General features: G+C 43.0%; 1 protein-coding gene across 9 annotated transcripts in view; it reads right to left on the reverse strand.

The window, feature by feature from the left end:
* Positions 1-1,971: 1,971 nt before the first annotated feature.
* pfkfb3 (6-phosphofructo-2-kinase/fructose-2,6-biphosphatase 3) overlaps positions 1,972-19,923 on the reverse strand; it is a 134,905-nt gene continuing 116,953 nt past the window's right edge. For 5 of the 9 annotated variants that reach the window (XM_086010757.1, XM_086010760.1, XM_086010758.1 and 2 more), the window contains exons 8-17: positions 18,027-18,234; positions 15,917-16,063; positions 13,996-14,100; positions 13,439-13,568; positions 12,986-13,048; positions 12,840-12,904; positions 8,897-9,073; positions 7,174-7,196; positions 5,736-5,786; positions 1,972-4,142 (exon numbers count right to left, since the gene is read on the reverse strand). In XM_086010757.1, the coding sequence (XP_085866883.1) occupies positions 4,136-4,142; positions 5,736-5,786; positions 7,174-7,196; positions 8,897-9,073; positions 12,840-12,904; positions 12,986-13,048; positions 13,439-13,568; positions 13,996-14,100; positions 15,917-16,063; positions 18,027-18,234 (976 nt within the window). In that variant the 3' untranslated portion in view covers positions 1,972-4,135. Of the gene's footprint in view, positions 4,143-5,735; positions 5,787-7,169; positions 7,197-8,896; positions 9,074-12,839; positions 12,905-12,985; positions 13,049-13,438; positions 13,569-13,995; positions 14,101-15,916; positions 16,064-18,026; positions 18,235-19,923 lie in introns of those variants that run through there. The other 4 variants (XM_086010755.1, XM_086010754.1, XM_086010756.1 and 1 more) reach the window with 4 other exon arrangements.

Raw genomic sequence — 19,923 nt, forward strand, 5'->3', positions numbered from 1 at the left:
CGGGCGGGAAAGTGGAGTTGAGGTCAAAGATCAGCCATGATCTTATTGAATGGCGGAGCAGGCTCGAGGGGCCGTGTGGCTGACTCCTAATTCTTATGTCCTAACTGAAGAAGCTTTAATTCAATTCCAGGCTCAGCAAGCTGGTTTGAAGTTATTGATTAGTCTGTATAATAACTTTAAAAGTAATATTTTAACTTAAATTTTTTTAAGATCACCCAACGACTCAACAACTTTATCACCCACATTTCATCCAGTCTGTGCTAAGTAAGCAAACCCTATTACAGTACCACCTTGGCTGAGAATTGGCTATGACCGAGTTCAATGACTCCGTGTTGGGCGAGAGGGGAAAGTAATTTTTGTTTCAGGCGGATTGTAACGTTTGCTAAAAGTGCAGATCTAGTTGTTGGCAGAGGAGATTTGAGAGTCAGTCAGACCGGCCGGGGTGGGATAGCCCTCTGACACTCAAGATTAACACGAGCAATGGCCTCTTGTACAAGTTATCAATGAGTGCTCAGCCCCCAATGAAATGTATGCAGCGAAGGAGTTAGTGGACATGAGAGGAGAAAAGGGGGAAACAAATGTTGAATTAGTAAAAATGTTGTGTGGCTGTGGAGAAAGCTTGGGGAAAAAAACTCAATAGGGTGCCAAAGAAAACATTCCCAAGTGAGTGGCAGACAGGTCCACACTTATTTGCAGCTTCTTTTAAAAAACTGATGAAGTCCTATTAGTAGAAGGGAATGCTGACCATTAGTTCTAGAATCAAAGTAAGGAAGCCGAGGCCGAGAGAGGAGGCTGGAAGGACCATTCGTCTTCTGCCCAAAATGCCACGGTTACTCAGCAGTGCAATATAGTAGGTACAACATACCTGTATAAACAGCAGAGGAGATAGATAGAAAAGAAATACAGGTAGACTATCCTTTATCCGAAAACCTCGGGACCAGCCGTGTTTCGGTTTTCGGAAAATTTCGGATTTCAGAAGGTATTTTATAAGACTGGGAAATTTGTTAGGGGTGGGGGTCGGCGGGGGGGGGGGGGGGGTCGGTCGGCGGGGGTCGGGGTCGTGCGCACGACTTACGCTGAACGAAAACACTTTCGGTTTTCAGAGGATTTCGGTTTTCGGAAGTGCGGATAAAGGATAGTCTACCTGTACTTGCATTTCTATAGCGCCTTTCACGACCTCCAGCTATCCCAAAGCACTTTACAGCCAACGAAAAGCTTTTTGCAGTGTAGTCACTGTTGTAATATAGGAAACGCCAATTTGCGCACAGCAAGCTCCCACAAACAGTAATGCGATAATGACCAGATAATCAGTTTTAGCGATGTTAATTGAGGGATAAATATTGGCCAGGATACCAGGGATAACTCCCCTGCACTTCTTCGAATTAGTGGCCGTGGGATCTTTTACATCCACCATAGAGAGCAGGCGGGGCCTCGGTTTAACATCTCATCCGAAAGACGACACCTGACAGTGCAGCACTCCCTCAGTACTGCCCTGGAGTGTCAGCCTAGATTTTTGTGCTCAAGTCTCTGGAGTGGGACTTGAACCCACGACCTTCTGACTCAGGAGGTGAGGGTGCTGCCCACTGAGCCACAGCTGACACTCACTGGTAGCACTTGTGTTACAAATGGTCTGACCCAAGATGCCACCCTTGTTGGGGGAGGAATCGAGTCATGTGATTAGATCAAAATGGATGCAAACTCTGCAATTCTCGATAGAGATACATCTCATCATCATCTGAGCTCAACATTAAGAGCACTTGCGGAGGAAGGGGGTGGGAAGAGAAGGATTCAAATAGACCAAATACAAAACAGGGGTCGAGTTTCAGGCAAGTGACTGCCCATTCCCAGCCGTGGATGTCACCATTTCAAGGTGAGCGAGACAACTTGCCTTGATTTGAAGCACAGGTCAACAGGTGGAGAGAAATTCTCTTTGCTCTAAACAAGACAAAGCAAAAGAAAAAAAGTCACAAGTTGTTTTTTTTTTCAAGATTTATTATTGGTCCAGCAACTGCAAAATATACATATTTGGAAAGATGTACCCTGTATTTTTCTGCTGACAATCTAGCTATTTTCCTCAGGAAAAAGGCAATTACATACATACACAGTAGATGCAACATGCCACGCAGCTTGAGACAAAGTTTTCCCCCCCAAGCTCAACTATCTGAAATAAATTTGCATGTCAGGGCAGAATCAATACTATAAAATACAAGGGGAAAAAAAAAATCTAACACTCGACGATAAACTACAAAAATCAGACAGACGTCGTTGGTCTGCTCGGTTTGCCCCGAGCCTTTGCATTCAGGGTTTACTCATATCCATTCCAAGTCAGAAAATAATGGAATGAGAACATCACTACAGAAATGCTTTGGTGAATGCTATTAAATCCAGTATCCACTAAAGCCGTATTCAGATGAAACCCTTACCTCAATGTTTTAACCCGCCCGCCAAAAAAATATATAAATAAAACTTGTGCAACAATGCATGTACCTCGGAAGGGATAGAACATGGAGATTATGCTGGTAGTCTGCCAATAGAAAAAAAGCGCTCCAATAGACTACGGGTCAAGTGCAGTTTCCAAGCCCCCTCAGCAATACTGCTAAACTTATGAGTGTGCAAGACAAACGCACTAGGCACTGCGGTTTTACCATCCCACACATCAGCTAAATGTAACAGACATAGTTTAAATGAAAGACGACTACCTCAGAGCACATCAAGCAAGAGGGCGCAAGACTAGGTCCTTTGGTAATACCGGAATCCTTTACTGCTCTGCACCAGTCGCGCCCCTATCAGTAGACTGTACACATTAAATAGAAGGTTTAGATAATCTGTACCTGGCAGTTTGAAGCATTTGGTAACAAATTTCAGTTGTAAATCATGCATCTTGTGCCGAGGTGGTTATATTACTAACAGCACAAGTTCCAGATTGTATAAGGAAGCTGACATTGTTCCATTATCATTGGGGTTATACAAGTCAGTACCAATGGTGGGCTAAGGATGCAAACTTATCCACATCACTGATCATTGCACATCAGAGCTAGAATTCGCTTCTCCGAATCTGGACACATTAGCATCAGATGCTTCGGAGTTCATTATTGCTTATTGTTAATCCCATAAGACATGACCTCAACTTAGAAGTTTCTTTCGTAACAAATGTGGTCCTCCAGCATCTCGGAAACAACGCCTTCCCTTTCAAATCCTAGTTTTATTTGAGCACTATATATATGCATCTTCTCAAATCCGAAGCAAAAACTGGACACCCATTTACTGTCGAGTTGTTTATGATTTTCTACAAAAAAAAGTGGCATTTCACACACAATCTCGACTATGAACATGGCATGTAAACGGCCATTTCAAATAATTACTTCAAGTCTGACAAGTCCATGGTCGGTCATTCTGTGCCCATGGCTCCAGGTTCTGTACAGCTACACAACTGGCACCCATCTGGGAACACAAGTATCAACATCTGCATTTCATTTAAAAAAGATAGTGAAATACCAGGATCAAGTGAAACAAAAATAAAATTAAAAAAAATAGGTCAAACAGCAATCGCAGTTTTTCATAAAATATGTGTGCACCATTCATTTAACAAGCAGTGTGCTAACTTCATTAGCAGAGCTCCAACTTGGTGAAGTCAAACTGGTCTCGCAAACATTCTCTTGATATTGTAGTGTCAATTTCAGGAACAGAAGCATTCTTACATTAAGATTGTATGATTTGTGAATATTGAAGCACGGGAAAAGATTCCACCCTCATTATGCAACTATTTACATTATATATACACAGTTCAATATATCCCTCCAACGAGATTTACTAGGTATTTACAAACTGAACAAGTTTTGTTCACTAAAAGCACTTGCACAGTGTTACAGTAGCAAGACATTAATATTACAGTTAAGTGAGAATGGTCAATGTTCTTTCTGGCTGAATCCACAATCCATATTCTCCCATCTTCTCCAATGGATTAATCCAAGGAACTCATTAGCAACAGCTATCCAGGCCAAGGAATCCAGTGTTTCCTCACAAAAGGGGTGGGGTGGGGGGAAGTGATATGTAGCCTCAAAAATGAAAGTGAAATGAAGGTTTCATTGTTGGGCTGAGAGAGTCAACCCAGCATCTGAAGGTCTTGGCATCTCATTCACAATCTGTGGAGGAGTGAAGAGAAAATTGAGAATGCATACAAATAAAATGCTTCAATTGGAGAAAAAAAAATTCAAGCAAGCTGCAAGCAAGCAAGCAACTAAGCAGCTGGTTAAATGAAGCTTGTTCATCTGTTGCACGTTATGCTAGACCCCAGTTAACAATTAACCGATCTGCTGATTCAATCCCCAACATCTTGCTTGTGTGAATTTCCTGCAATAGGCGTTAAGTGCACAACCACCACAAGGAAGCTCACGTTACAAAGTCAACATGCGCCACGTCACGTGAAGAGATTGTGGCACAAACATGGCCAGCACAGGTAGGCTCTATTGACCTTCCCAACACAACTCATCATTTACATTTAACACAACACTCCGCCATTTATGGGAATATTAAGTCAGGGAGAGTTAAAAATTAATTCAGACAGGTTTTTTTTGTTTTTTTTAAACCAGGAAAGGCCCACTTCAGCAGTGATAAGCCAACAGGATGCCTATTTGCATATCCAGGAGCAAGAAGTGTACCATCCAAAAATAATACAAGGCAAGTTTTGACAATTTTTAAGCCACGTCGTATAAATAGAAAGGGATTCATTCATTTATGTCCAAGGGACTAGGGTATGAGGCTTGAACCCAGGACTCTGCAGTGGTTCAAGGCGGCGGCTCACCACCACCTTCTCAAGGGCAATTAGGGATGGGCAAGAAATGCTGGCCTTGCCAGCAATGCCCACATCCCACAAATGAATAAAAGAAAAACTGACTGGCCAATGCATTCTTCCCCTTTTCCTGGAGGCATTATTTAAAAGTCTGTGTTTGAATAAGGTACAAGTTAAAAGTAGGTAAACTCCAGGTATCGGTTTTATTTCTGATTGCATTCGGATTGAATATACTTTGTTTAAAACAGTATCTTTGGGGGTCTTGGGAGAGGGGAGAAAGAGGATAAATCCTCATTAAAAGTACAAGGTTTTCATTGAAATGCTACCCAAACCCCCCACCCCACCAGCACTGTCAACTGTAGTTACGACTTTGACCTTTGAGAGGCTGTGATCGAATTTTTGAGCAATATCTGAAGATTAGAAACTTGGACCAAATTCACAGAAACTTTCCATTGCGAATCAGGAATGGGTCATGTATCGGACAATGTTTGGTGAATCATGCCTTTGTGCCATAACTTGACTGTGTCCTGGAGACTGATCCAGAAGTTTAATAAATTCAATTACAAGTCTGCTGATGAACACTTTGTTCAGTATCATGAGGGATACAGTCTTGATCGGGCAAGATACTGGCAATCTGTGGTTTTTAGGAGAGCCCCAATTTAGCTGCATTTATTTGCGCCAGGATTTAAACTCTTTCCTCCCCCGACCATCACAAATAAAAACCCCAGCATGCCCTGTGGCATCAGGAGCACAGGGTAATCTGGTAGTTTGCACAATAGCCAAGTGCCTCTACATCCATTACATGGCTCCCGGTCACTCCCTGCAAAGCAAAATGAAAGATCTTCCACCAGCAAAAGATTTCATTTCTAAATAGTCCTGCAAATGAAGTGTTAACAGGATCACTACAGCATCATAGAGCACAGCTAGCACACATTTAGCCAGTTACCTTTGAAGGATTAGTAAGGATAAAGCTGTGAGATAATGAAAGATTGTTCGTCTGAGAATGGAAGGAGAGCGTGAAGGAGAAAGGAAGAACATTTAACTGGCGAAGGAATACAGTTAACAAAATTTAAGCATCAGCATACAAAACAAAAACCATTTGCAGCACTGGTCAGAAATACAGATTATAAATTCTGCTCAAAATAAAAAAGATCCAAGGTTTATCTAAAAATACTTGGTCTAATTCAGGAAATGTAAGGGGGAGAAAGAGGAAATAGAAGAGAGGGAATAAAGGACTCAATATACCACACAGCCAAACTAGAAGCAAAATCAGCAGGACAAGCAGCTTGGGCTATTTCAGCAACACCTCACCCCCAACCTGCCCTCAGTCCAAAACCCATAAGCATCAAGAACTTGGTGTAGGTGGGCTAGCATTTTAAATCTTAGGCACGGTACGACTTGGGGCTCACTGGTAAAACAGCAATATTCCTGCGATGGAAACTGGATTCACACCAAATTCTCATTTGAGTTCACGTCACGACTTTTATTCAATATTGAAACTTCAAACCAGTGCTGCTCCTGTCAAAAAGCTAAAAGGGAGAGAGAATCCAATTCTGAATTTTAATTGGAACCTAGTAAATTACCAGTAAAATGCCAGTAACACCGACAAAGGATGCGCCCCGACCCATCATCTCTAGATGCTGGCAGATCCGCTGTTTGGTTTACATTTTCTAGGTTTTATTTCAGCATTTTTAAGTTTCCTTTCGAATCTCATTTAAAAAAAAGTGTGTCTTTTACAAAGCGTAAAGAATGGTTTAAACCAGATAGCCTCCAAAGTGGTTTCAAAAGCTTGTTATTTTTAAAGTCACGAGTTAAATAGTACTCACTCTACATCCTTGCATTCAAGAGTATTTTTTTTTTTTTTTTTTTTTAAGATATAAAGTCTGCACGGAGTTGGTTTTCCAAATCTCGTGTTTGCAGAAGCTGCACAGGTTGGAGATCGCGTGCTTAAAATGCCACCAAAAAGGAACTGGTTAAATTGGAAATTCTGTCAGCGATATTAGAGGTGGGGGAGGAAATTTAAAAAAGACAAATCATGCCGTCTCAATACATTGCCGACTTAAAAAAAGGTTTTTCCAATCCTTTTCATCAGGACAATGCCTTTGTTAATGGAAGCAGTGTAAAAGCAGGTTGAGACTGCAACAGAGTAAAAACAGCAACAAAAACAACCACAAGAAACAAGTCATTCCAAAGCACGAGATCCAAATTATCTTGTGTCCATCCCCAAATTACAAATATTAATTAATTGTCATTTACAAGCACCTTTTATAAAGATCGGTGTTGGCCCACACAAAGCCAGCGCTGTACATTACCAGCACCCACACTAACAAATTACTTGGAAAGACAGTGGAGAGAATGAGAAACAGAGAGCGGGAAATACTTACAGACAAGCCTTTCCTAATAAAGGCTGGAGAGAAAAAAAAGGGAAGAATGAAGAGGTACAGAACACGATTCACAAAAGCAAATTCAAGACAAAAAAGACAACTCAGCCAAAATGAGTCTCTTTAAAAATCAAGTAAGTTTTCCTCTTGATTTTCCAAGTATAAAGACATTACATTTATTAAAAGCTCATTACAAAAAAAAACACAAGTCAAAGCAAAGCAGAAAGCCCAGTCAAGCTCCCCGCAGCATGTTTTCAGAGGTTACTGTGGATAGATCTTCACCAACAGCTGGAAAGTGGGATTGGGCTGGAGAGCTCTTTTTTCAGCCGACAGACATGGGCCGAATGGCCTCCTTCTGTGACATAAATTTCTATGAACATCAACGCCCCCCACCACCAAGTCAGGTATTGCGATGAGATGCAGAATTAAGTCAGAACACTACCTTTACCCAAGAGCTTCCCTACCTCCCCCTCCCCAAACTACTTCCCACACTAGTCTTTGGAATAAACTGGGTTACTACCACTTCAGTACCAATTTGTGGGTAATTTTCAGCTGCGGGCCCACACTTACTCGGAACTGGGTTAAAACCTATCCAACTTAATTACAGCAGAATTGGATTCAAATACCAGGTCCGGGCGTGAAAGCGGCGTGCTAACCCGCTGTGCCACACAACTCGCCTACAATGAGTATCCAGGTCAGTACTGGCATCCGATACCAGCAACACTGCACAGACTGCAAGAAAAATAGCTGGGTGAGTAGCCAGCAAGTATTGGTCTTCCCTCTTCCTCCACCACCCGCCTCCCTTTTTGTCCACGTCACACAGGGTCGCACCAATGCTGGCCTCGAATGGGGCAGGCGCAAGCTGGAGTTTTAACACAGAATGTCCCTAACGGGTGCAAGCTTCTATTTTGCCCGTTATTTAAACATCACACTTTGCAGACGATACGAAATGTTGCTCCTGCTGATCATTAATTAGTTATTGCGTCCCTGACTCAGACTGCAATGTGTGAATTTTGACCCTCACATCAGTTCTCCTCCCAGGTTCCTCATCCCATCATCATGCTTCTATTCAAGGTTGAAAATAGTCTTCAAACTAAAACCAAGGCCGATTCCTTTTAATTCAAAAATACCATAATTCAAAGGGGAAAACCTGCTGAAGCCTCCCGTGCTTTTATTGAAATTCCTTTATTCAGACTACTGGGGAAAAAAAGTGCGCGAAATACTTTGAATTAAACAAGGGTAGACTGCGCATCAAGTGGACAGGCTTAACGCATGGCAACATTCATAGGCTAGTGTAGATTCTCTAAAAAAAAAAAATCTACCTTTTTTTATTTAACTGGAAAAGCTGTTAGTATAAAAGAGTTAATTGTAATATATATTGTAGTTTGTAGAGAAATGGTCTTTCGTTCCCATTCTTAGGAATGTGCAGCGAGGCAAGAATGTTCCTGGCATATTTAAAAGCAAGCAGGCGTAGCTAGCACAAATCGCAGAGCTATTTCAGCACCTTCATTTCGCCAAAGCAGCAAGTAGCTTAGCTATTCTCAAAGGTATAACTATTCTCAAAAACAGCTGTACATAGCTGTTTTTGGTTTTAAATATAAAAAGATGATTAGTAAGATTATGGAGCAGCGAGCATCATTCTAGGCAAACGACAACTCAGAATTGGCAAATTATAAAGCAGAGAAGCAGCAGTGACAGCCATAATGCTACAGAACATTCGACTAACTTGTCCAGGCACGTGTGCGGACACGTCGGAGGCCAGGCAGACGGACATGGCTGAGGACGAGGAGGCCACATGGTCCTCTCGGCCTTCAATCCTCGGCTTTTTGTTGGGCTCTGGGCTTGCCAGAGGGGTAACACTATTGCGTCGCATGAGCAGGTTAGGTCCCTTCTTACCAATGTCCTGGTCAAAGCGAATGGGAAAAATGAGAAAAGCTCAATTACAACAGGAGCATTTCAAAAACCAAACTAACAAACCCACTACAAGCCTATATATCTCACCTGTCCAAGGGCTTTTTTTTTGGGGGGGGGGGGGGGGGGTGTGGTAGTGCTAATCGGAGCAAGTCACTCGACTTCAGGCAGTGTTGTCAATACTGAAGTGTGCACGCAAGTACTTAGGATCACAAAGCTGCCTACATTCACTCGCACCCATTTCCATGGGTAAAACTTCAAAAATGGGCACCAAATTAAAAATTATTCAACCAAAAGCCCTACCCATACAATTAGATCAAAGCTAAATGCCAGTTACAAACTTCATGCTACTCAACATTTGGGTTTATTTAAAAAAAGACGCATCACGCTTTCATTTCACTAGGATTTCCCTCCCCCCCCCCACCCCCCCAAAATCCAGGCAAGCGATTTGGAAAAAACATTCCACAAATTTCAATCTGCTACCCAAATGCTCGCACTTCTGCCATGCAAGTCTGTGAAACGGCTACTTTGAGTGAACCAGCCGGATAAATCATTCGCCCTACAAGCCAGTTGAGCAAATCAAATCACTCCATTGGTGGCATTGATCACCGGCGCTAAAAAAAAACCCAAGTTGAATTCAAAATTCCCCACAGAAGGCTTCACTGCAATAATATGCGAGGCAGTAACCATCACTCACTAAAAAAGGGCTTGCATTTATATAGCAGCTTTCATGACATCAGGACACGCCAAAGTGCTTTACAACCAATGAAGGACTGAATGGCTGACAGCACAACAGGAGTTTAAGGGCAGATTGACCCATCGGCCAAGACTCCTTGAAAAAGGGCAATAATTGCTCTAATCTTTCTTGTACCCAGCCATGAACAGTGGATACGGATTAATAATATGGCTGTGCTTTTCCCTCCGAGTAACCATGAACAGAACAAAGCTACAGATCAGTACAACGTGAAATAGCCCAGCACTGGTTAATAAAAGGAAATCAAAACACACATTTAATTGACTTATTTCTCCCCTCTTCTCAACTGGTAGGTACAGTTCCATTACATCATGGGCCCTCTGGTATCTCATCCATGTCTATATTCCTCATAAGCAAGCCTAGATACAGTGCGCATTGAACTGTTCAACAGTGGGCGTTTCACATCAGAGTCTATTCCTGCTCTAATTAAATACCACACACGCACTTTCCGGTACTGCTGAAGTCACCTAGATGAGAACATCTAACTCGGCTTATATCAAAGATCAGACTTGCCTTGTCCACAAGATATATGGTTCAGTACAACATCAGAGCCATCAATGGAATTAACCCATCCACTAATCCAGTTTAATGTACAATCTCAATGCATGAATATAAGCAACTCTGTGACAAGCATGTCCTCAAGAGGGGTTTAAAATTCTGCTAAGTTTGTGTCAACAAGATGCACTGCAGCAACTCGCCAAGGCTTCTTCGACAGCACCTCCCACCATCTTGAAGGACAAGGGCAGCGGGCACATGGGAACACCGTCACCTCCAAGTCACACACCACCCAGACTTGGAAGTATATCGGCCGTTCCTTCATCGTCACTGGGACACAATCCTGGATCTCCCTCGCCAACAGCGCTGTGGGAGTACCTTCACCACACGGACTGCAGCAGTTGAAGGCAGCTCACCATCACCTTCTCAAGGGCAACTAGGGATGGGCAATAAACGCCAGCCTTGCCAGCAATGCCCACATCCCAGGAACGACTAAAAAGTGGCCAGGACACAAACAAATTGAACCAGTTCCACTTGTGGCCAACTCACTGGGTATTACTGTGCATCATGATAGACTCGGGGGTATAGCATAGCAGTATAGTTCAGAAGGCCTCAAGTCATTCATTTCAGCTGCAGCTTGTGGGACCTTATTGCATGCAAATTAACTCGTCATGTCGACCCACATAAAAAGAGCACTACAAAAACAGCAAGTCACCGGGTGTGAAGTGCTTTGGGGTGCCCTGGGAGGGGTAATACAGTGCTATATACAGTCAGATCCTTTTGTTACTACACTTGGTTCCTCCTTTATTTCAGCCCAATTCTCCCCCCAGCAATTTTTAAGAAAGATAAACAACCAGGCCAATTTCTAGTGCTCCAATTATTGATTTAATTCAACAGATGAACCACTTCGATCGATCACCACCCACTACGTATCCATTCCATCAAAAATTCATGAACTTGCGTGTTCTATTGATCAATGTTAGTCCGTTACACTTCATTTCTTCCCCCCCCCCCCCCCCGGTCTAGCATTTTATGGAATACGATGGAACAGCTGAGCCCACTTTATGCTTAACATTTCAAATCTTGTTTTAAAAGAAATCCCAATAGGATTTGATCTGAACTTAAGACAAGTGCAAATTGTTTCAATTTTCTGGGGTGCAAGTGAAAAAGAAATGCATTCAGCATGAGCTACCGATGGTAAAGTTTGCAGCTCAAAGGATTTCCATTTAATACCAGTCTCCATTACAGCATCAGGTGATCTACGCAGCATCACCTCATACAGGGGCCAAACCACCACTGCCAGGGTATCATGGCAACAGTGGTTTAGGTACACTAATTATGGGATTTGGTGATTAACAATACAAATCGAGATACTGCCCAAGAACCCCTCAGACAATTGTCTCTTATTGTTCACTTTCTTGCAGCTAGCTCAGTGGCGGCAGAGCTTTTGGGCACTTGCCCCCAGCGTCAGGCATTGGTTCGAGTAGCAGGTAAAAATATTAAGAACAGTGAAATGATCCTCAGCAGACACCCATGGTCAGCCCTCATTTTTAACAAGATGCTAGACTCGCGCACAGGAGTATGGAAGGACAGGGAAGAAAGAGGTGCCTCATTAATGCAGTGTTTACCAAGGACAAAAATAGGACTCGGGGATTTTTGCCTCCACTGTTCTTCAGCAAAACCAGGTATCTGCTCTCATCCAATTTGGAGCGTGAAAACCAGAGTATATCTACCTGGGACAGCAGACTAAACTGCAGAGAAGCACAGTGCATGGAGCACCAGCGCACAGCGACAAGGGGCAGGATTCACATTCAATCCCATTCTGCCATACAACGCAGAGGTAGCAAACCTACCCACAGGAACAGCAGCCCTTACCATTCACCTCATGACATACTGCCAATCAACCACGCCGATAGTGGTGTGTCAACAGACCACCAACCCAATCAACAGCAAAAGCACATGGGCCAGAAAGTTCACAGAGGCCCGGGGGGGGGGGGGGGGGTAAAGGAATCCATTGCCTTCTTTGGAAGGTAAAGACCTTTTTCCAAGGTCTTTGTAATCTGAAGATGACATCTTTAAACTACATCAGTACACTCTTCATCCCAAAAGCTACGATGAGAAATTTTCAGTTTCCACCACCTCAGAAATCTGCTTAGATACCGAGATAATCATAATGCAGTTCAAAATAGATCTTTCTTCCTCCAAGTTAATCTAAGCTAGCCACATGCAAACAGCTGATGCACCTCCAGCGATTACATTACTTGGCAGTACTCACTCTCTTTAATTAAAACCCATTTCCCATGTACCAACTCTCAGCCAGCTCAAGAGGAACTGGATCTTACTCGGGTTGGTGTAATCCATGTTCCGGCTTTCACTCATTTCCCACCCCATGGTATTCTCAATCACATCAGGCAAGTTGCTAAACGATGATGCAGGGAAATGGCTCAGATAGATACGAATTCAATCTAAAACCAGAGCGTATTGTGCGCACAATAAACTGAAGACTCACCTCTGGTCGATCTCTGTGTGTGTTTACTGCTTCCACATTCAAAAAGATAGACTCCACCTTACAACCTAAAAAGTAGAAAAATTATCATCCAGTTGAATTTAAGAAGCAATCTAACCAGATTCGTACAAAGAAATCACGCAACTCACCATAAGCAAATGGAGTCAGCTTCAATACAGTATGAAGCGGACACTTGAGATAGGGTAGTTCATCTAAAATGGAAACAATCCATCATTAGTCAACTCCAATTTAATCCCCTCGTTCAGTTCTCAACATTTAATACTATGCATGGTAGATGTACAGCGGTCTTCCACTGGCACTGCAGATTATATTGTACTGTTGCACCATCTAGACTTAGCGATGTAAAGGCAGCAAAAGAAAACTGGTCACTTTTTAAATATCGAACAAAAAGACATTAACCGGACACCTGCAGAACATCCGGTTCAATTCACGTACAATGTTCCCTTTAACGGTCTGCGCGACCTATTCAAATTTCCGTGCATGCGCGGTTTGTTTGTTTTTTTACATTGAAAAGCCGGTGACTGGCCTGCACGGGACCTCAACGACCGCTGCACAGCTCGACAGGACCTCTCTTCACTTACCTGCGCTTTTATCTAGAAAGTAGGCGAGGAGGCAGCGCATGACGGCCTGGTGGCAGATGACCAAAACATCACCCTGTCTCTCCAATTCCATGATAACAGGCTCGAGACGTTGCACCAAGTCTTGATAGGACTAAAAAAAAAAAAAAAAAAAATTTGCAGCAGAATCCAAAAACCATGCAGAAACACAATCCAATTTACATTTTCCAGTTGGCAAATCTCAAATCTAAACTTTAAAAAAAAAAAAAAAAAAAATCCTGTTAAAGCGAGGAATTAAGTACTATTGTGGATTATCTACAACAGCACCGTCGCTGCAAAATCTAATGAGAAAAGCCTGCAAACATCCTGGAAGCTGCCAGGGAAACTTCAGCCTTCAAAAAGAATGATCATAAAACCAGTTCCGAAACCTACTTCATTCGCTTGCGGCTCCCCAAAGCAGCACTGTGAACGCAGTGTCGCTTCCGCGCTTTGCTAAATCTTTTAATCTTCAAATATTTCAGACCTAACGCAAGGTCATGGCTCGGTCAACTCCACACAAGCTGCTACCAAGCCGAACCTACCTCACCGGTTGGGTAGCGGTAGTAATACTTGTCTTGCTCGCGTAGCTCGTATTCTTCAGGGTATTGCTCCTTTATTTCTTCGTAGGTCATGTCCTCACACACGCCCTGCGATTGAAGAGAAAACATCTCCACTCAAAACAGGTCAGACGGCAAACCACTTCAGCATATTTAACTTGGTGCTAAATCAGTTAAATTTAACACAGCCAAGCTCCTGCCAGTGTATCACGGCCAAAGAAAAATAGGAGCAGGAGTCGGCCATTCGAGCCTGCTCCGCCATTCAATATGATCACGGCTGATCCTCTATCTCAATACCATATTCCCGCTCTCTCCCATACCCCTTGATGCCTTTTGTGTCTAGAAATCTATTATCTCCTTCTTAAATATATTCAGTGACTTGGCCTCCACAGCCTTCTGTGGTAGAGAATTCCACAGGTTCACCACCCTCTGCGTGAAGAGATTTCTCCTCATCTCAGTCCTAAATGTCCTACCCCGTATCCTGAGACTGTGACCCCTCGTTCTAGACCCTCAGCTAGGGGAAACATCCTCCCTGCATCCAGTCTGTCTAGCCCTGTCAGAATTTTATACATTTCAATGAGATCCCCTCTCATTCTTCTAAACTCTAGTGAATACAGGCCTAGTCGACCCAATCTCTCCTCGTACGACAGTCCTGCCATCCCAGGAACCAGTCTGGTGAACCTTCGCTGCACTCCCTCTATGGCAAGTATATCCTTCCTTAGGTAAGGAGACCAAAACTGCACACAGTACTCCAGGTGTGGCCTCACCAAGGCCCTGTATAACTGTAGTAAGACATCCTTGCTCCTGTACTCAAATCCTCTTGCAATGAAGGCCAACATACCATTTGCCTTCCTCCACATTGCTGCTCAAACTTTTCCCAACCCATGCCAGGCTTCTGCAATCGTCCCGATGCTCGTTTGCAATCAAAGGTTACAGGCCTAGCTTGCGTCACGGTTCTCCTGAGGGTTTTGCATGTTTAACGCAGCTAAAAAAAGGTAGAACTATGGGTCAGCAGGCTTATAAAATCATCGCTGTACACCTTCAGAGTATCCAAGACTAAAGGTGAATCCCAAACTAACCCAGATCATACTACAGCATTATCAAGCCTAGTGCCAAATACAAGCCTTAAAAATCACATCTTGCCAAGTCAAGATCAATTTTTATTTATACACAGGAGGCCAAGAGATTTGACAGAGGTGTTTAAAATCATGAAGGGTTTAGATAGAGTAAATAAAGAAAAACTGTTTTCAATGACAGAAGGGTCGATAACCAGAGGACACAGATTTAAGGTGATTGGCAAAAGAACCAGAGGAGACATGAGGAAATTTTTTTTTTTTTAATGCAACACGTGGTTAGGATTTGGAATGCGCTGCCTGATAGGGCGGTGGATACAGATTCAATAGTAGCCTTCAAAAGGGAATTGGATAAATACAAGAAGAAAAAAATTACAAGGATATGGGGAAAAAGAGTGGGAACACATACTTAATTCATGGTCAGAAAAATGAACAGAGAATTCCAAATAATGAAGAAAGTTTTCTGTAGATTAAAATGGACAGACAGCACCTCCCAAACCCATGACTTCTACCACCTAGAAGGACAAGGGCAGCAGGCGCATGGGAACACCACCACCTCCAAGTTCCCCGCCGAGTCACACACCATCCTGACTTGGAAGTAGATCGGCCGATCCTTCATCGTCGCTGGGTCAAAATCCTGGAACTCCCTCCCTAACAGCACTGTGGGAGCACCTTCACCACACAGACTGCAGAGGTTCAAGGCGGCGGCTCACCACCACCTTCTCAAGGGGCAATAAATGCTGGTTTTGCCAGCAACGCCCACATCCTGTGAATGAATAACTTTTTTTTTTTTTTTTTAAATAAAAAGACAGCAAATTTTCAATGCAACTTACAGCATCTATTTCATTCAGTGCCTTCCACTGTTCGTACTGGCTGCCCAAAACCTCGGCTGTTTGGATGGTTTGTTTCAGTTGGCTGGTCCAAACCTTCAGGTCCTTAAGATTCTGCTCCTCCAGAAAGGTTCTTAATGCTGTGGAAAACTGCAAAATAAAAAAGCAAAAACCACCTCAAGATGATTTTCATATATTTCGAAAGTCCTCATTGTTTCAAAAAGAAAAAAAAAGCACCATGTGACCCTAAAAGATAGGCTAGTCATTGAACGAACTAACAGTCACCGTTATCCAAAGGCCTATTTGAACATTTACATTATTACTAACTGCACATCATTCACTTGCATGATCTCAAACTCAGTAAAAACTTGTATTCAGAAAAGATAGATTTGCATTTCTCCAGCGCCTTTCACGACCTCAGGACGTCCCAAAGTGCTTCACAACCAATGAAGTACTTTTTGAAGTGGAGTCACTGTTGTAATGTAGGGAGCACAGCAGCCAATTTGTGCACAGCAAGCTCCCACAAACAGCAATCTGATGATGACCAGATCATCTGTTTAAATGATGTGGATTGAGGGATAAAATATTGGCCAGGACACTGGGGAGAACTCCCCAGCTCTTCTTCAAAATAGTGCCATGGGATCTTTTACCTCCACCCGAGAGCGCAGACAGGGCCTCGGTTTAACATCTCATCCAATAGACTTGCACCTCCGACAGTGCAGCACTCCCTCAGCACTGCACTGGAGTGTCACCCTAGATTTTTGCGCTCCAGTCCCTGGAGTGGGACTTGAACCCACAACCTTCTGACTCCGAGGCGAGTGCCGCCCACTGAGCCACGGCTGACATTAAATTGCAAAGCCAACAGACAGACTAAAGCATCTTTAAACTAAATAGGTAATTGCACATGCTACAATTACTTCTGGACAGGGCAGAGTAAATCTGCCCAGGAAGAGTCGATCACTTACATTGATGTTAGGAAGGAAATGGTGCAACAGAGGCATCAGATTACCTATTTAGTGTTGTAGATTTCTAATAAGCTGGTTAGTGAGCCATACAAAGCACTGTGAAGTAATTGTTAACCATAATGAGACACAAGATAAGTAACTTATGAAACCAATGTTAGGATACATTAATACTAGCTAAAAAAGGAAAAGTTGAACCTCAACCCCAATTCAAGAACCACCACTTTGGAACTAAAAAGAATAGAACAGGGTACTTTTTAAATGGTTAAAAGATGAAAGCAGTGGAGGTCCAAAGAGATTTGGAGGTCCAGGTACACAGATCATTAAAATGTAATGGACAGGAACAGAAAATAATCAAAAAGGCTAATGGAATGCTGGCCTTTATATCTAGAGGACCAGAATACAAGGGGGTAGAAGTTATGCTGCAGCTACACAAAGCCCTGGTTAGACCACACCTGGAGCAGTTCTGGGCACCACACCTGAGGAAGGGTATATTGGCCTTGGAGGGAGTGCAGCGTAGGTTTACCAGAATGATACCCGGACTCCAAGGGTTAAATTAGGAGGAACGATCACACAAACTAGGATTGTATTCCCAGGAATTTAGAAGATTATGCGGTGATTTGATCCAAGTTTAAGATATTAAGGGGAACAGATAGGGTAGATAGAGAGAAACTATTTCCGCTGGTTGGGGATTCTAGGGCTATGGGGCATAGTCTAAAAATTAGAGCCAGACCTTTCAGGAGTGAGGTTAGGAAACACTTCTACACACAAAGTGATGGAAGTTTGGAATTCTCTTCTACACGAGTTGGTGCTAGATCAATTGTTAATTTTAAATCTGAGATTGATAGATTTCTGTTAACCAAAAGGTATTAAGGGATATGGGGCAAAGGTGGGTATATGGAGTTAGGTCACAGATCAGCCATGATCTCACTGAATGGCGGAACAGGCTCGAGGGGCTCAATGGCCTCCTCCTGCTCCTATGTTCTTTGATGGCAACATTGGCATGATGTGGATCTGAATACCCAATATTGTACAAGTCTTTTGAAGAAGGGTGCGACCCGAAAAGTCAACTCAAATTTCTGTCCACGGATGTTGCCTGACCTGCTGAGTTTTTCCAGCATTTTCTGTTGTTATTAAGTCTTAAAAGGTACCTTCTTTCCTCTGTATGAGAGACCAGAGTCGCCACCAATCCGGCCTTGGAGGTTGTATTCACTCTCCCCATGGCGACACAAGTAGATTGTACGAGGATGGATGTGAATGTTCATCAAGTAATAAACTATCTTGCTCTGGATGTGATCTTGGACCCGGTTTACCAGGAACCTCCGGCCGACATTAATCACCTTGATGAAGGACAGATCCCTATCGAAAAACAACAGGAAGGGGGGAGAAATGTTAGCACAGATTGGCAGTGCAATTCTTCACTCTCTAATAACTTTTGAAATGATGTTACCTTGACTGCAACTCTACAAAAACCAGATCTATTGTTAGGAGCGACATCCTTAGACATCAATTACAATTGGAAGTCCTTCAGAGTCTCTGCAAAATAGGATGATAAGCAGGGTTTGCCCTGGTCCCATTTTCCAACTCTGGATTCAGGTCTTATGTGCAATGGTAGGAATTGAATGGCTAGCAGTGTATAGGTGCAGAATTAGGTCTATTTACGTCAGTCATTGAGAGAGTGGGGACATTTTGCAGTGTAGTTTCAGTTGAGAACACAATTTTAAAGTGCTATATTGGACTGGTCTTTAAAGATAACTGATATTTAATCTGGATTAAATTGAAGATTGACAAATCTGGTGCTTTCAGGGGAAAAGATAGTTTCTATTTCAGCTGGTTGGGGAGTCTAGGACTAGGGGGTATGGTCTAAAAATTAGAGCCAAGCCTGTCAAGAGTGAAGTTACTAAAGACTTCTACACACAAAGAGTGGAGAAAGTTTGGAACTCTCTTCCACAAACGGCAGTTGACGCTAGGTCAATTGTTAAATGTGAGATTGATAGACTTTTGTCAAAGGTATTAAGGGATATGGGGCAAAGGCAGGTGTATATGGAGTAAGGTCACAGATCTGCTGGAGTTTAGAAGAGTAAGAGGTGACTTGATTGAAACAAAGATCCTGAGGGGTCTGGACAGGGTGGATGTGGAGAGAATGTTTCCTCTTGTGGGAGAATCTAGAACTAGGGGTCACTGTTTAAAAATAAGGTGTCGCCCATTTAAGACAGATGAGGAGAATTTCATTCTCAGAGGGTCGTGAGTCTTTGGAACTCTTCCTCAGAGGGCAGTGGAAGCAGAGTCTTTGAATATTTTTTAAGGCAGAGGTAGATAGATTCTTGATAACCTTTCACCCCCTTGCTTATCAGGGGTAGGCGGGAATGTGGAGTAATCAGATCAGCCATGATCTTACTGAATGGCGGAGCAGGCTCGAGGGGCCGACTCCTGCTCCTAATTCGTATGTTCGTATCAGCCATGATCTCATTGAATAGTAGAACAGACTTGAGGGGCTAAATGGCCTCCTCCTGCTCCTAAATGTTCCTTGCATTAGGGGTTTGGCTTAAACTATAGTTGGAGGTCGGGAGTGTGGTACAGCAGCTGTGGATCCTCAGTAATTAGCTGCCACTGCCTTGCATCACCCTGAACCCAAGACAAAAGCCCCGAGCACAACATTCTGCAACTATGAAGGAACCTCCAGTGTGCATTAACCATCTTCAACAAATAGTATTTTCTTTGTCTTGCTGTACTGGGATGCCATCTGATTAAACCACATCCCCACACCAGTTGAATGCTACAGTATTTGGAAGTACAAACAGAAAATGCTGGAAATACTCAGGTCAGGCAGCATCTGGAGAGAGAGGGAGAAACAGAGTTAACATTTCAGGTCGATGACTGAACAGTCTGACGAAGGGTCATCGACCTGAAACATTAACTCTGTTTCTCTCTCTACAGATGCAGACTGACCTGCTGAGTATTTCCAGCATTTTCTGTTTGTACTGGGAATAGAAATTGAGAGTCAAGCGACGCTGTAAATTTATATTGAGCAAAGTGATACCTCCTACA

This window comes from Somniosus microcephalus, chromosome 17 (genome assembly GCF_052327205.1).
Source record: "Somniosus microcephalus isolate GS21.2 chromosome 17, FLI_Smic_1.0, whole genome shotgun sequence".
NCBI classification, from domain to species: domain Eukaryota; kingdom Metazoa; phylum Chordata; class Chondrichthyes; order Squaliformes; family Somniosidae; genus Somniosus; species Somniosus microcephalus.